This window comes from Scleropages formosus, chromosome 14, assembly GCF_900964775.1.
Source record: "Scleropages formosus chromosome 14, fSclFor1.1, whole genome shotgun sequence".
Lineage (NCBI taxonomy): Eukaryota > Metazoa > Chordata > Actinopteri > Osteoglossiformes > Osteoglossidae > Scleropages > Scleropages formosus.
In genome coordinates this window covers 25,913,408-25,928,652 of record NC_041819.1, presented here as the reverse complement: position 1 = coordinate 25,928,652, position 15,245 = coordinate 25,913,408, and the positions used below count along the sequence as shown (strand labels likewise).

Here is a 15,245-nt window from a genome sequence, read left to right as displayed (position 1 = left end):
TTCACCCGGCATTTCGGCTCGACGTCACGGCGGTGGTGTCGCTCGGCCGCCGGTCTTTTCGGGTTTTTTTTTTTCCTCCCCCCCAGCAGCGGCTCCGGGGGGGGGGGTGGTGGCGGTTGCGCTATAAAACGGGCGACCGGGTGGCCCCGCGCGCCACAGCTCGACACGTTCATGACCGGCGCCATGGCGGCCTCCTCGGACAGGATCATGCTGGGTCCCCTCGTGGCAGCCGTGGACCAGGGCACGAGCTCCACGCGCTTCCTGGTGAGTCATCGCGCGCGCGATTATCCTCGTACACAAGAAGCAATGACACGCAATACATAATCAGCACAACATACATCAGTACAATACATTCATAATGCTTAATAACACACAATACCGTTACCTGATATAATATACTGTATAGAGTCGGGAGACAGTGAAACAAAGTAATGCACAGTTAGTATATTATAATACACACCATACCATAACACACACTACACACTCCTGTGGACATGTTCAGTTCAGCTGATGTCCTCTAAATAACCCCCCCCCCCCCTTGACCTCACATCCTGTTCTACTCCACATCACATCCAGCTGTGACAGTAATACTAGTTTCCTGTAAGTGTTTCACAACCTGTCAACACGACATGATCTCAGCATCTGTCTGGTTTTCAAGAGTTTTTCATTCATTCCTATGTTTTGGCCGTGGAGTCATCGTTGTCCTGGTGAGATGTTCACCCGGTGGTCTTCATGCTCCGAGGCCTTGTGTGAAATAATGGTTGTGTGAAGGTTGTGTGAGGTGGAGGGCTGGAAACACGTGTGTGTGTGTGTGTGTCTGACTGACTGAGGTGGGACCCCCCCCCCCTCCACATTTGCAGTTTATGGCTTTTATACTCCGGCTTCACCTCATCATGGTTCCACCGTACAAAGTGGTGCTTGTATACATAGACGTCAAGGGTGTTGGGTCGAGTCCTTGTGGAAGGGTCATGCTATTAAGCGCCGTTGCGTTTGCGGTTCCGTTCACCAGACAGCGATTGTTACCGCTCGGCAGTCTTGATGGCTACCTGTTTGTGTCTTGATTGGTTTTCTGTAAAACCCTTGACTAGTGGTGAGGATGTAGGGTTTACATCCCTGTGACTGTGAATCCCATAGACTGTCCTCGGCAGAACTTCTGCTTTCTGCTTCACCTCCAGCTTTGGGGTGAACGATAACTGAATATTCTGCAGACACGCAACAGACCATCTGCCCTCTTTACATGTTATGTTCCTGCTTCTTTGGGCCCCTGGACTCCAATGACCGTTGATCAGCCTCTGACCCTTGACCCACAGTTGTGTCAGATGGTCCTCAAGGCCTTTAGCTGTAGCAAGTTTCCATCTCCTTGGTATCGCTCACATTGGACCGTGTGTGACATTGTCTGCATGCCGTACGTTGCTCACAGGAGTGGTCTGATGGTGATTTGGTGACCGTGAATATCGAAACTGACTGTCCGAAGATGCCAACTCCAAGTTCCCGGTCACATGATGTCCATGTGTCACCTGCTGCTTTTCCAGTTCCCCGATGACGGTTTCTGAGAGTCGGTTTCTCCTCTGTCGTGTGTGGTTGGGGGGCCTCATAGTGGGTATTTCATAGGTAGAGCGGGTGATGGAAGTTGGAAGTTAACAACCTGGGCTTGGATCTCATGGTTCGTGGTCCAGGTTCTGGGCTGCAGCTACTGTTTCTGCTCAACTGGAGCGGCTTCTGTGGAACTGTCCATCAGGTATAACGTACAAAACTATGATTTAATTGGGTTAAAGGCTTTGCATAAGTAGTTATATAATGGAATTAAGGACTGAATGTGGCGTTTGGTTATTTCTTCTTGCTGAAAAGATTTTTTTGTTTTAATGACAAATTCCTCACATTTACCAGAATGTGCTGTGTGTCTCCTGGTGGGAGGGGTTAAGGTGTGGTGATAACTCCTCATTTGCTCCTTGAGAGTTTTTGTGGTTTGGGTGGAACAACCAGAACTCTCAGGCTGGATGTATGCAGGCCAGAGGTGTGGCAGGTTACATCATGATCTTCAAGGTTATCCAAGCATTTGTAGGCATGTAGAAACCTCTCCAAGTGGCTTCTGAACCAGTAGCAGGTTCCAAGACCAAGTATTTTGTGACCTAAGACTACGTACCCTTTCCAAGCAATTTGACTCAATGCAGGTTCTACCTCCAGCCTCTTTCTGGCCCACTTCTAGGTACCCCCTCAGCCTACTAATGGAGGAGCTGGAGATGTCTTGGTGTGTCAAGGGTGAATATTCAGTCATCACCGTATGAGCCTCAGTCCTTCTTCTAGGTGTTGTCAATTGTCTCTTTCTCTACCCTTCAGGTGTTCAATGCCAAGACAGCTGAGCTCCTCAGTCATCACCAGGTGGAGATCAAGCAGAGTTTCCCCAAGGAAGGGTATGTACTCCCCCAGCAGGCTTTCTGTTCTCATTGGCCAGATGCAGAGTGAACACTGAGCACCGTTGTCACCAGGTGGGTTGAGGAAGACCCAAGGGAGATCCTGCAGTCGGTGTATGAGTGCATGGAGCGGACGTGCGAGAAACTGACCCAGCTGAACATCGACATCTCCAACATCAAAGGTACCAATTTTCCCGGCTCTTGACAGACTTACATTTGGGTGGTAAGGTCAAGGGTCAAAGGGAGGGGTTTTTGTTCCCACTCCTCTTGCTTGGGTTGGGGACCTGATGCAAGATAATAGGCCCTTGTAATCATCTGGAATATTCTTGACTACTCATCCCTTCATCATGTCTAACAAAAGGTTTATTCAGTGTTTTGAGAGGGAGTCTTCACTAATGAGTGGTGTTTTGTTTTTTGTTTTGTTGTGCCCGCCCCCAGCGATTGGAGTGACCAATCAGAGAGAGACCACGCTGGTTTGGGACAAGGAGACGGGGGAGCCTCTCTACAACGCCATTGGTGCGTTCTGCAACCTCTGAGCTCATGGCACATTTATAGACACTAATGATGGCAACACACCTACCTCCTCCCACTCGGTAATTTGTTGGTCTTACTATTTACTAATGTACCATAGTAAATATCCCAAAATTTCCATGTTTTCCTCCATGCTGAGGCAAAGCCTTCTGCTGACTTGTCCTTCACAATCACAGCAGCTTCATAGCTGTTTATATCGGAGGTAAACCAGTCACATGCTTGGGGTGGCAGGTACGTTTCTGGTTAGACCTGCTGCCTTTGGACTTGAAGGTCATAGGTTTGAATCCCACCTCCTGCTGTAGTACCCTAGAGTGAGGTACTTACGCTGAATTGGTGCAGTAAAAGTTACCTGGCTGTAAGTAGCTCAGTGCTGTAAATTGCTTTGGAGACAAGTGTGAGCTGAATGAATAAATGTAAAAGCCAGTGACTCATCGCCATAAAATGTACAAATTAATACATCATATAATAAAGTAATTCACAGTGAATGGCTATATGTATTTTACAAGCTTGGACCACTGTCCAGCTCCCCAGCTTTCGTACTTCTACCTCTGACTGCTCGGTCACATGCACGCGCACATACAGGTCATTGGGTTCGGGGGGGGAGGGGAGTGGGCACACGCCATTTTGCGGGCTGGTCTCTCTCACCGACCTCCACGTGTCTGAGGGACAGAGTCAGCTGTGCTTCTCAGTCTCTATGCAACTGGCGCTAGTCCGTAACGAGCCGAGCCACGCCACGCCACTCCACCCCACCCCTGGATCGAGCGGCACGTAACTGTTAACCCCTCGCCTGCTGACCCGCTGCAGTGTGGCTGGACCTGCGCACTCAGTCCACGGTGGAGCGACTCATCAACAAGACCCCCGGCAGAAACAAGAACCACCTGAAGGTGAGGGATGTTCGGATCAGAGGGTTTCGATCAAAGCGCCTTCTGTTTAATCCCCCAGTGGCAGTTGGAGTTCGGGTCATGAAATCAAAATAAACAAGTGGAAGATTTTAATATTGTTAACGGTTGGTAGAATTTCTGCTCTGACAGCTTTGTTTTATACCGTAGTACTATGGTGTTCTGAGTAATTTGTTTTACGTTTCTGCAGTTGAATGGAATCCCAGTTGCATGTGTGTGTTCTAAATGAAATGCACTGATTTGATTGCCTGTTTCATACTGAAGTGTGAAATATATACGGCTTGGGTTTTATATATTTTCCTCTTTGTTAATAAGTAAAGGAAATTAAAAAGGCAGGTGAGGTGGATTCAGGGGTTTTCTCCCGGTGCAATGCCTTTCCACCTGTACTGGGACACCTGTACACAGGTGTTAATGGGCTGCACCCCAACAGCCTGCATACCCTCACGTGTGCCACCTCCTTCCTCTTGTCTCAGCACAAGACCGGCCTTCCCATCAGCACCTACTTCAGCGCCGTGAAGCTGCGCTGGCTCGTGGACAACGTGCTGGAAGTCCACGAGGCCGTGCAGTCGCACAGGGCCATGTTCGGCACCATTGACTCCTGGCTCATCTGGGTGAGAGTCCGCTTGCGGCTCGGATGTTTCCGGAACTCTGGACCGTGTGCGTGCGTGCGTTCAAGGAGTGCAGGCTGATAGTGTCTCAGTATGTTGCCGCATCTTACTGTGTCTGGTCCCCCCCCCCCGACGCAGTGCCTCACGGGGGGCAGAAATGGCGGCGTTCACTGCACGGATGTGACCAACGCCAGCCGGACCATGCTCTTCAACATTCACACCATGGACTGGGACCCGGAGCTCTGCAAGTACGGCCCCCCAGTTCTGTGTTACGCTCTGGTTTCCGCAGCGGTTTGACACAATTGGTTGACGCTTTTCTCCTGAGTGACTTTCAAAGTTGTTACTTACACTGATTTACCCGTCTATGCAGCTGGTTATTGAACTGACACAGTAAAGAGTAGGTACCCTGGTTTAGGGGGCTTTCGAACCTGGACCCCTCATGTGCCAGGCGGCAGCTCTAAGCACCACGCCCCCTGCTGCCCACTTAAACACACACACACACACACACACACACACACACACACACACACTTTCAGAACCGCTTGTCCCACACGGGGTCATGGGGAACCGGAGCCTACCCGGTAACACGGGGCGTAAGGCCAGAGAGGGAGGGGACACACCCAGGACAGGACTCCAGTCCGCCGCAAGGCACCCCAAGTGGGACTCGAACCCCAGACCCCCCGGAGAGCAGGACTGCGGCCCAACCCACTGCGCCCCCGCGCCCCCGCGCCCCCTCCCCACTTAAACAGTACATTTTAAAGTGTTTAAGAGTTTAAACACTGCTGCTGCCTCCTCCTCGCTCCTCTAGATACTTTGACATCCCGATGGAGATCCTGCCCAAAGTGAGAAGCTCCTCAGAAATATATGGTTTAATGGTAAGTGACTAAGGAACATAAAAAGTCCTAAAATTAAATGACTAGTTGTGAACCGTACTGCTGTATGTTTGAATCTGGACACTGGCTCCTTGAGTTACAAAATTCCGAAGACGCTTCATTTTAATTCCGTTTTCTCAGCTTAAAAAGTTGTCTGTAGTTTTGTTCTGTATCTGGAAGCAGGTTCACCCACTAAACCATACGTGCTGTTTGACGCCGCACATCTTTCCAGGATGAATCGCTCAATAATCCACACAGCAGGATTTTGTGGAGCTACTAATTTTAATGTAGCTCAAACATGATGATTTAAATTCTTGCAAGGTATTTTTTTTAATTTATTGTAGCTTTACTAAATCTTTTTTACAAAATCTGATAAAAATATCAAGGCACTCTGGTGTTAAACTGTTTCTGTCTTAGTGGTGAACATGACTTTTGAGTTACGAACAAAACGAATTAGACTTCCACTCCCAGTTGTGTTGGCAAATTGAGGAGCTGGTGGACATTCTGTCTTGTATATGTCTGTTTTGTTATAACCAAGTTGAAATTATACCAGGCAATACTTTTTTATTCTGTCATATTAAGGTGGCTCAGTTGACATTGAAAGGTCAGAGGTCAGGAATGGAGGGGATCTTTGTCTTTAAAGCAGTGATGCAAAGGGTTTCTTAACTCTTGTCAATATTCATTCCTCTTCTGTTGTTTCTCTCTGCTCACTGGTAGAGAATAAGCTCTAGTCTGGTGAGTAGGTCTTCCTTACCGTTACCTCTACAGTCGGCCGAATCTCAAATGGACGACTTCAACGCGGTACAGTGCAGGGGCTGGACGTTCTCACAACGTGCACGTTGACGGTCATTCTTTCGGCCAACTGCAGTTTGCACTCCTACTCCATGGATTGGCTAAGAGGTCATGTGAAGTCGAGCACCTGGGAAGTGAACGTCCCTTTGGGTTTTTAGGAGAATGCTATTTATTTTATTTTAAATGACAGATATGGACGGACTTGTGGCCGAGTGGTCCATTTGAGATCGAGCCGTCCTCACTATCGCCGCAGTCAGGCGAAGCAGACCACTTCCTCCCAGGTCTTCCATTCCCTCCTGTTCTTCCCAGACTGTTGAGCCAAGGACAGAGAAAGGTCATCATTTTTAATTAAAAAAAAATAATAAAACCCCATGGAGAAGGTTGGCCTGAGTGTGTAGAGGGTCACGGTGAATGAAAGGGCTCCAGGAGAGTCTTTATTAAACAGTCTTCGCACCTCAGTCGAACATTTCATTGTTCATACACAAGTACAGCTGCCAAAGACCCGCAACAACTTGAACCGAAACTTTCTTGGTTGCTGGGATCCTTAACCGCTGTCTTGTGTGTCACTTTGCTGCTGCTCTAGAGTTCTGGCGAAGACATTTTTTGGGCTTTGGGTTCAAATCAGAGTCTAAATCGCTGCCATTCGCTGCCCTGTGGAATCTGAACCTAATATGTGCCCGTCTCATTGAGGAACGTTCACCTCAGTGACGTTAACTGTCGCTGGAACTCTACATGTGAGCTGCATGTGTGTGGTGTGTCCAGTGTAAAGCACTTGGGGTGGATGTGTCTGGGGGCTCTCTTACTCTGTTTGCTGTGTGTGTGGGGGGCGGGATGATGCACAGGGTCCTTTCCTGTACCGCAGTCGGTGGGCCCCACCCTCTGTACTCTGGGTTCCGTTCAGCTCTTGGCGGTTTGGCCGAACTCCTCACCTGAGCTGGAGATCACTTTACCTCGTTTGGGAGGTAATGTACCAGCGGCTCCGAAACTCGCAGGGCAGGTTCTGGTCACCCAGACATGTAGTCGTGGCAAAATGACCGGATTACAGCTCCACCTTGTCCCCCCGTCCATGGAATGCAAAGAAAGCTGCAGTAATGTAATAAAGTTGTGGTGGTGGTGATGACGACGATGCCGCCAACAGTAACTTGTGCTCCACATGAAGTGCAGAGAATCAGTTCAGAGGCCCTGTGATGTCATGGAGATAAATGAGGAGGTAAATGTTTGACAAGCAGAGATCAGGCCAAGTCCAGGTTAGAAGGTCCAACAGACACATAGGCACACAAACTCAGCCCTCTGCCCCTGTAATTTGTGCCACTCCCATCGGTGTGTTTTCACACACTGCCTGGCTCAGGTGTATGATGGCCATCCAGTGCCCCTCTCTCTCTCTCTCTCTCTCTCTCTCTCTCTCTCTCTCTCTCTCTCTCTCTCTCTCTCTCTCTCTCTCTCTCTCACCCACCTACTTTCCTTGTGCAAAGTCCACCCCACCCAGCCCAGTTGGAGGAGAGGACAGCGAGTGGCAGTGGCTGCTCATCCAGGGTCCTGGTTGGGGGGAGTCAATCAAACAGCCAGCAACACCCTGTAAACATGGGACCCCCCTCTCTTTCCTGGAAATGAGCCCCTGTCTGTGCCGGTCTCTCCCTTTGATCACCGGGGTCTCCAACAGACCCCGGTCCATCTGTTTGCCTCAGTTAGTCATTCACACAGGTCGACCGCGGTCGGTTAAGTTAGTTTTACGTTGCTCAGCTGAAACGCCTTTCTCAAGGGGTTGGAACCTGCAACCTTTCGACCGCAAGGACTGTTTTTGAACCTTTGTAGCACACGCTGTCCTTGTTTTCATGGAGCCACCCACTTGGAACAGGCTCGTGTTTGAGTGTCACGGCGAGCGTCCCGATATTAAAGAGTTTCCTCCGCAGGGGAGTCGTCCAGCTGAACCGCCGCAGCTGGCAGCGTTTCGCCAACGTGGTCGCAACACGGTCCGAAAAATAGACACGACCGTTTGTGCGGCGATGTCGGAATCGTACAATTAACTTGTTTGTCCGGTGCAGTGGTACCGCGGTGCCGTCCTTACACCTGTGCGGGTACCACAGCAGCTCATTCATTCAGGTCCGTTTGTTTGTTAACCCTACTATTAGTGGTCTGTCCCTTTCTGGGAAACCATATTTGTACCCAGGGGAAGGGGGTGGGTTCGAGGGCTGAACACAGCTTTGCCGGGGGTCCTCCGCCAGTAAATGTTCCTCCCTGTGTCCGCATAAACTGTGGTCCTGCCTTGTGTGTACTAGGGGGGCGTCTTCATTTGGGAGAACACAGAGCTCCTGATGTTTAAAACGGTAACTAGCTGAAAACCATGGTAAAACTGCCTGTATTCAGTGAAAATACAAGTGCTGAAAATGAGTTTAATAAAAATATGGATTTTTTTAAAAAATATTGAAATGGTTCCTTTAAAAAGATTGGCAAAAGTGTTTCTATATCAAATGAAAATACTGTTTCTAACATTGAAGAGTCCTGTGACGCTTGTCAGCTGCTCTGTGTTTTGGGTGGGGAGCTCCAACTTCGCGCTCCTACTGTGTATTTGGCGTCTGCCGGTTCGAGGCTCTTTGCTGCAGTGCCGCTCATGGGTACATGGGGGCCCTCTGTGTCTGAGCACCGCTTTTACACCCTGTTCTCTCTCCCGCAGAAATCCGGCTCTCTCACCGGGGTGCCCATATCAGGGGTGAGCGTCATTCCTTTTCACCTGCCATGTGGTGCCAAAGTCACTCGTCATTTACTGGAGTACAGTACCACAGAACCCACTGCACTAATACTGGATGCCTTTTTTTAGACGCTTGATTGATGTAAACCAAAAGGGATTTTTAGGGACGTGTGCTTGTTCACAAGGGACTGGGCCACCTGGCCCCATGCAATTGCACATATGCAAATTGCATGGGGCAAATATGTCATAGGTCTGTAATGTGTGTGTTTTCTTCACAGTGCCTGGGGGACCAGTCTGCTGCGCTGGTCGGTCAGATGTGTTTCCAGGATGGACACGCCAAAAACACGTGAGTGTTCTGCTCCTGCTCCATTTCCATGCCTCCGTGTCTTATCCATGTGGCTTTTAGGAGGCAATCGTCATGGGGACGCCAACAAATACTCTGGTAAAATGTCACAAGGGGGTGATGTGTAGTGGGGGAAGAGTCCATGTTGTGCTTGTAAGGGATCCTGATCCTGTGCTGAGGTTGACATTTGAGAAGACTACCATTCCCACAATGCACCAGTAATACAGCTGTCTTTCAGGTATGGCACTGGCTGCTTCCTTCTCAGAAACACTGGCCTCAAGGTAGTCTTTTATAACATGCATGAAACTGTCCTGCCAAGGTCATGGGTCATGTCCTGTGGTGTAGACATGCGTGCAGAGGGATCGGATACCCAGAGCGGGTTTGATTGCCCTTCTCTCCCTCTCCTTCCAGCCGGTGATGTCGGACCACGGCCTCCTGACTACGGTGGCCTACAAGTTGGGTCGGGACAAGCCGGCCTACTATGCCCTAGAGGTGCGAGCCGTTGGTCTCTCTCTGACCCTGCTGACCTGTATCTGCACTCCAACCCACCCCCCCTTCTCTCTCTCTCTCTCTCTCTCTCTCTTCTAGGGCTCAGTAGCGATTGCTGGAGCTGTGGTCCAGTGGCTGAAGGACAACCTGGGCATCGTCCAATCCTCTGTTGAGATTGGTGAGGGATCCACTCTGCATGTTCCTGTAAATGAGTTGAACCCTTTTTATTGAACGCGACTTCTCAGGAAATGCACATTTCTTTCTGGAGAAAGACATCTGCTAAATGAATAAATGTAAATGTAGTCATTTTCCTGGAACTTCTGATGCAATCGGATGTGATGGAACTAGCAGGTAAGACGCCACAATATGAAGGTTATCTGAACATTGTTGTGCGGAAAAGGACTGAGACTGAAGATACCAGGGCTCTGTTTTTGCAGTGGAGCTGCCTACATACCCCCACAATCTCTCTCTCTTGGAGTAAACTGAGCAATAAGCAATAATAATAAATACACGATAAGGGTTATGGACCTCAGGGCTTTTTATACTGTGTTTTCCCTCCCTCCCGCAGAGAACCTGGCAGCTGCTGTGGGCACCTCCTACGGCTGCTACTTTGTCCCAGCGTTTTCGGGCTTGTACGCCCCCTACTGGGAGCCCAGCGCAAGAGGGTGAGTCGGACAGAATGGTGGGTTCGGTGGAGTGCCGGGACATTTATGAAAAAGGTTTTATTTTGTAACAGTGCCTCTTCTGAAGTCTTCTTCTCTCCATCGTCGTCCTGCTGTCCCTCTGCTCTCCTGCAGCATCATCTGTGGTCTGACGCAGTTCACAAACAGGAGCCATCTGGCCTTCGCGGCCCTCGAGGCCGTCTGCTTCCAGACCCGGGAGGCAAGAACCTTCACCCCCTGTCTGCCTGCACTCGGATACGCACATATCACATATACACATATCTTAGTTTTTTCCAAAAGCACCATGAAAAGTGTGTCCACGCACTGCATTAGCTGTATGATGAGTGGTGCCTGAGAAACAGGGGTTGGGAATGTGTGGTGGTGGTGGTGGTGATGACGACGAAGGTCCTGTGTGCCACAGATCCTGGATGCCATGAACCAGGACAGCGGGATCCCTCTCACACAGCTGCAGGTGGACGGGGGAATGACCTCCAACCGGCTACTCATGCAGCTGCAGGCCGATATTCTGTGCATCCCTGTAGGTGAGACCCTGTGGAGCCTGTCCTGAAACATGTACCTGGGTCCTCCATCCACCCATCTGTGGAGGTCAAATATTCTCATCTCAAAACTGGTTGGGAATTGTTTGAAACACAGGGATAAATGCTTTTTTTTTTTTTTTTTTTTTTGTATTAATTATGAGTGATGTGCTGTCTCTGTCGTCCGCAGTGAAGCCCTCCATGCCAGAGACCACGGCCCTGGGGGCGGCCATGGCGGCCGGGGCAGCGGAGGGAGTCAGCGTGTGGAGCTTGAAGCCCGAAGATCTGACCGCGGTCACATGCGAGAAGTTCGAGCCCCAGATAAATCCAGAAGGTGCGAGGACTGTCTTGATCTGTTTCCATGGCTCGTGTGGCACAAACTGAGACCTGCAACCCACACACACCCACTCATCCACCTGTTCAAAGGGCCTCGTCCCCTTTTCCCCTTCATTAATGGCTTTGTGTGTTCTCTATGACAAATATATAATATAAAATGGTAAAGTATTTACTTTTAACAGATCCATAACGCCACAAATAAGTTCAGTTTGATGAGCAACTCGGTGTTGTGCAAAAGACGACAATCCTGCAGCTGGTGCACTTGGTTTCCCCCTAGTGGTGAAATGACTGTAACACAGTTACTGTGCTCATGCATTTTACCCATAATTAACTTGGCCCAGTCCCAACTTTACATGGGTGACCAATGATTTATTTTTTTTGTGGAAAAAAATATGCAAAACATTTATATGTGTGAGTAACATTTCAGAATAGCCATTGTGCTAACTGAGCTACCTAGTGATGCATCCCTCTCAGAGATGACTTGTACACCGATACCCAGTTCACACTCCTGCTGTGACACCCCTACTTCGTGTGTCGCCCCCCCCAGAGAGCGAATTCCGCTATGCCCGCTGGAAGAAAGCTGTGCAGAAAGCCATGAACTGGGAGACCACAGAGCCTGTTGCCAACGGAAATGGTATGTATTAACTCTTAAGCTCTGCCCTTTAACACAACGGTGACCGTGTCCTCATATTGGAAGAAATGTAGGCAGAAACCCTCCGACTGAGATTCATTACCACCACGTTTGCCTCTGTTCTTCTTGACAAATCATAGTAAACGGCTCTAGAAGAACTAACTCCTAAAGTGAAACAATGTGAACCTTGACCTTAAAGTCCAGGCAGTGACAGTTTGACCACCGTGTACATTTTCTGTTAATATGAATGTGGTGCTATGTGTTAGACCACATTGTGAAATGTTTTACTGGCCCCCAAACACCAGAGTGCAGTGAAATAAGACTCTGGACCATGTTGGGAATATACAGGTGACAGAGGGTGTGAGTTCAAAACCCAGTCAAAGCCTGGAGGATGTTTTTATATTGTGTTAAACCTGAAACGTGTTGTTACAGGAACCCTGTGATTTTTCTGTGGACATTTATTATTTCTTACAATCAAGTTTCCCAAACTGGCAGTGTCTGGTTTATAAGTCCATTTCCACTGCATTGTGGTCTAAAAGATTTGTTCTGATGATCCACATCTGACCCTGGAAGTGCAGGAGGTGCTAGAGTGTCTAGTTATTTCTCAACATTCAGGTCTGTCTACCCAGTGATACTTCTCCAAAGCCCAAATTTCACAAACAAGATGAATTTTTCACTGTATTACTGCTTTTTTGTTTATTTGTAATTGAATGCTAATTGGTCAAATCCATTAATTAATTAATTTACATTTTTTAATTTTTAAACATGTTCCAGGCTGCTCCAAATGAAAAATGTGATAATTTCCAATCACAGTTTTTGGAAACAATTTCACATTATGTTAATTTAATATTTTTTTAGTAACTTTCCAATGAGAAATTTTGCATGAAATGATTCCTGGTCAAAGCTTCAGTCGGAGTGAATGGGGAAAAATAGCCAGGATTCATTTCAATGGCCTCAGAATCCAAGCTCCACCCCCTGTCACGGGTCACATTTTAGCCGCTGCTGTGTGCTCGGTCCAGTTCCCGACGCTGTATTCATCAGTCCCACTGTTTTTCTCTCTCCTCTCTCGTGTCAATTGGACCTGCGTTCTGGACGCCCTGCAGGTGAAACTAGTATCTTCAGTAGTGTTCCACTGGGATTTTACATTCTGGGTAGCATGTTTATGTTAATTGGAGCAAAGTACATTGCAGGTTAGTCTCTGTGTGTGTATATCATCTCTGTGTGTGTGTCTGTGTGCATGTTGTGAGGGGGAAACCCTAAAATGGGGAGTCGGCATGTGCAAGTGGACTCACTGTCTTCGGAAGCATGGTTTCATGTTTAAACTCTTAAGTGGTGCGGCAATCTTGTGGAAAACCTGACTGGCCTGTAGTTAGAACACACACGAACACACACACACACACACACACACACACACACACACACACACACGAACACACAAGCTGGCTCTCTTTTACAGTCTAATGCATGCTTCTTGGTGCCAGAGGAATTCCTCCAGCACCTTAGGTGGGGACTCGCATTGTCTGACCTAAGGCTTACCGGTGCAGGGTGTCTGGAAGGTCAGAGGTCACATCACTGTCACAGACATGTGGTCTGTCTTGGCGGAAGACTGTCTCACACTGTGCATTTCTGTTCCTGTCTTTCATCAGGCTTTTCTGTTTGTTTCCCCTTTACTGAAACTAACAGTATGTTGCATAGTCCCTTAGGTACAGTTTCTGTGTTAGTTCCGCCTTTATTTACATTTATTCATTTAGCAGGCACTTTGTTCTGAGTAGCAATCTGCTGCCACCTGCTGCTCATTAGTAGCTATTGCAGCCCCTCAATTACTGCTCTACCTGCTAATAGGTGTGAACTGTGATTAACAGCCGTTCCTCTGTGTGGTTGTATCCCCTTGCCTGAAAACAGGTCATCACCTGTAGAGTCTGACCACAATACAGTGCTGTGGAACAGTGGCCCAATTTCTTCTCGACGAAGGACATCTTCCTGAAAAGAGCGTTAAGACTTTACCGTCCATTTCCCAGAGTTCCTTGACGTTGCCCTGCAATGGAGTCTGTTGTCATCAACAACCATGTGTGATGCAGCGGGTTGCTTGCTCCCATGGGCACCTTGCCTTAAGCCAGTCGATGTGCACTGAAAGGAAGGAGCAAGTCAGTGTGCACATTAAGGTTTGAACCAATCAGAAAACAGCAAAATGGAGGCTTGAGCCAATCAGAGTGCACTGAAGTGAAGCAGTAAAAATTCTGATGTAGTGTCATCTTTCCAAAAAGTTTCAAACCCTTGATAACCTTGTATATGATGGGAATGGTGTTTTTCATATTGTTGTCATTGTGAGAACATTGAATAACCTGGTCAGTATAGTCTGTTTATGCATTCATTGATTTTTACTTGATGTGATTAATTCTAATTGGAGGAAAATTAAATTGCAGCACTTTATTACACAGAAGTTTCTAGAGGTACGTCTCGTACTTTTTAAGAATATCTAACAGAAGGTGAGGGTGGTATTTTAGAGACAAGTCGGTCGGATGACTAGTCACTGTGTATGTAATGAATTATTGTGATTCAAAATGAGAATACCTGTCAAACCCAGGGCTTTAGGTTAAAGTTTTCACATGCTAATGTTTTTAATACCCTGCTGAATCACTGCACTGTAAGTGAGGTCTGACAATGTCAGTTCTACCTGACTGTAACGAAAGGTTGTCACTGGTTAGTTACCTTGTCCAGATGCTGTACTTCCGACCGCCTCTTATATTTCTACGTTAATGTTTTGCAGTCCGCCACCTGCCAAACAGTGACGGTGTCAAAGTGATCTGTTCCTTTGGACGCACAATCATTCTGTGGTATTTTCTTTACTTAGGATTCCAATGAAAGATTCTGTTTTGTATTTATAGAGCTACTGCACGGTTTGTGTCTTGCCTCTGCAACAGCCTCCTGTCTTCATTCCCAAAATGAGATGTCTCTCTGGTACAAAAAGTGAGGTTTATTCACTGTAATACAGTCTAAATCGGGCACGTGGGTCGGAACCTGATGCTGTGCTACTATTTGTGGACATAGTTATGAACTACTTGTACAGTGATGAATTGCACTCTGGCTGTTGTGAGCAAATGTAATTTTCATAAATTATTTTCTCGTTTCAGGACACACACATGTTTCCAGTGATGTTTTTGAGCCAGGTTGAAACTTGCTTTTTGGGAGTGGTGGTATTTTTCCACCACTGTCCTGTATCCATTACTTCTGTGATTAAATTATATTTAAAACAGTTTGCAGTGGCCTATGAATGCATGTTGTGGAGTTTTCTCTCATAGCTTCATGAGTTTACTGCTCCATTATGCATCTGCACATCACCTATTACCTCAATTCTATACAGTGCTGTATAGTGTTCATTGTGCCAGACTGGTTTAGAAATGTTGCTTCACATGTTATCAGATATTGAATAACTGAAGGCCACAGTTTGT

The 15,245-nt window shown here is 47.8% G+C and overlaps 1 protein-coding gene across 6 annotated transcripts; it reads left to right on the top strand.

Moving 5' to 3' along the window:
* On the top strand, positions 1-15,245 carry LOC108926922 (glycerol kinase). Of its 6 annotated transcripts, none has more exons than XR_001965511.2 (21): positions 1-264; positions 2,338-2,411; positions 2,487-2,593; positions 2,850-2,927; positions 3,747-3,826; positions 4,315-4,452; positions 4,588-4,697; positions 5,258-5,324; positions 6,039-6,056; positions 8,785-8,820; positions 9,078-9,145; positions 9,381-9,423; positions 9,554-9,634; positions 9,731-9,809; positions 10,200-10,296; positions 10,368-10,513; positions 10,715-10,835; positions 11,020-11,163; positions 11,713-11,799; positions 12,900-12,986; positions 13,699-15,245. XR_001965511.2 is itself a non-coding variant. In XM_018739929.2 (21 exons), the coding sequence occupies exons 1-21, from the start codon at positions 172-174 to the stop codon at positions 13,710-13,712; spliced, it is 1,707 nt and encodes a 568-aa protein (XP_018595445.2). In that variant the 5' UTR covers positions 1-171; the 3' UTR covers positions 13,713-15,245. The 6 variants fall into 6 exon arrangements, 5 of the variants coding, with proteins under 5 accessions (XP_018595445.2, XP_018595447.2, XP_018595448.2 ...); XM_018739929.2 differs by having other exon boundaries at positions 10,429-10,513; XM_018739931.2 differs by lacking the exon at positions 6,039-6,056 and having other exon boundaries at positions 10,429-10,513.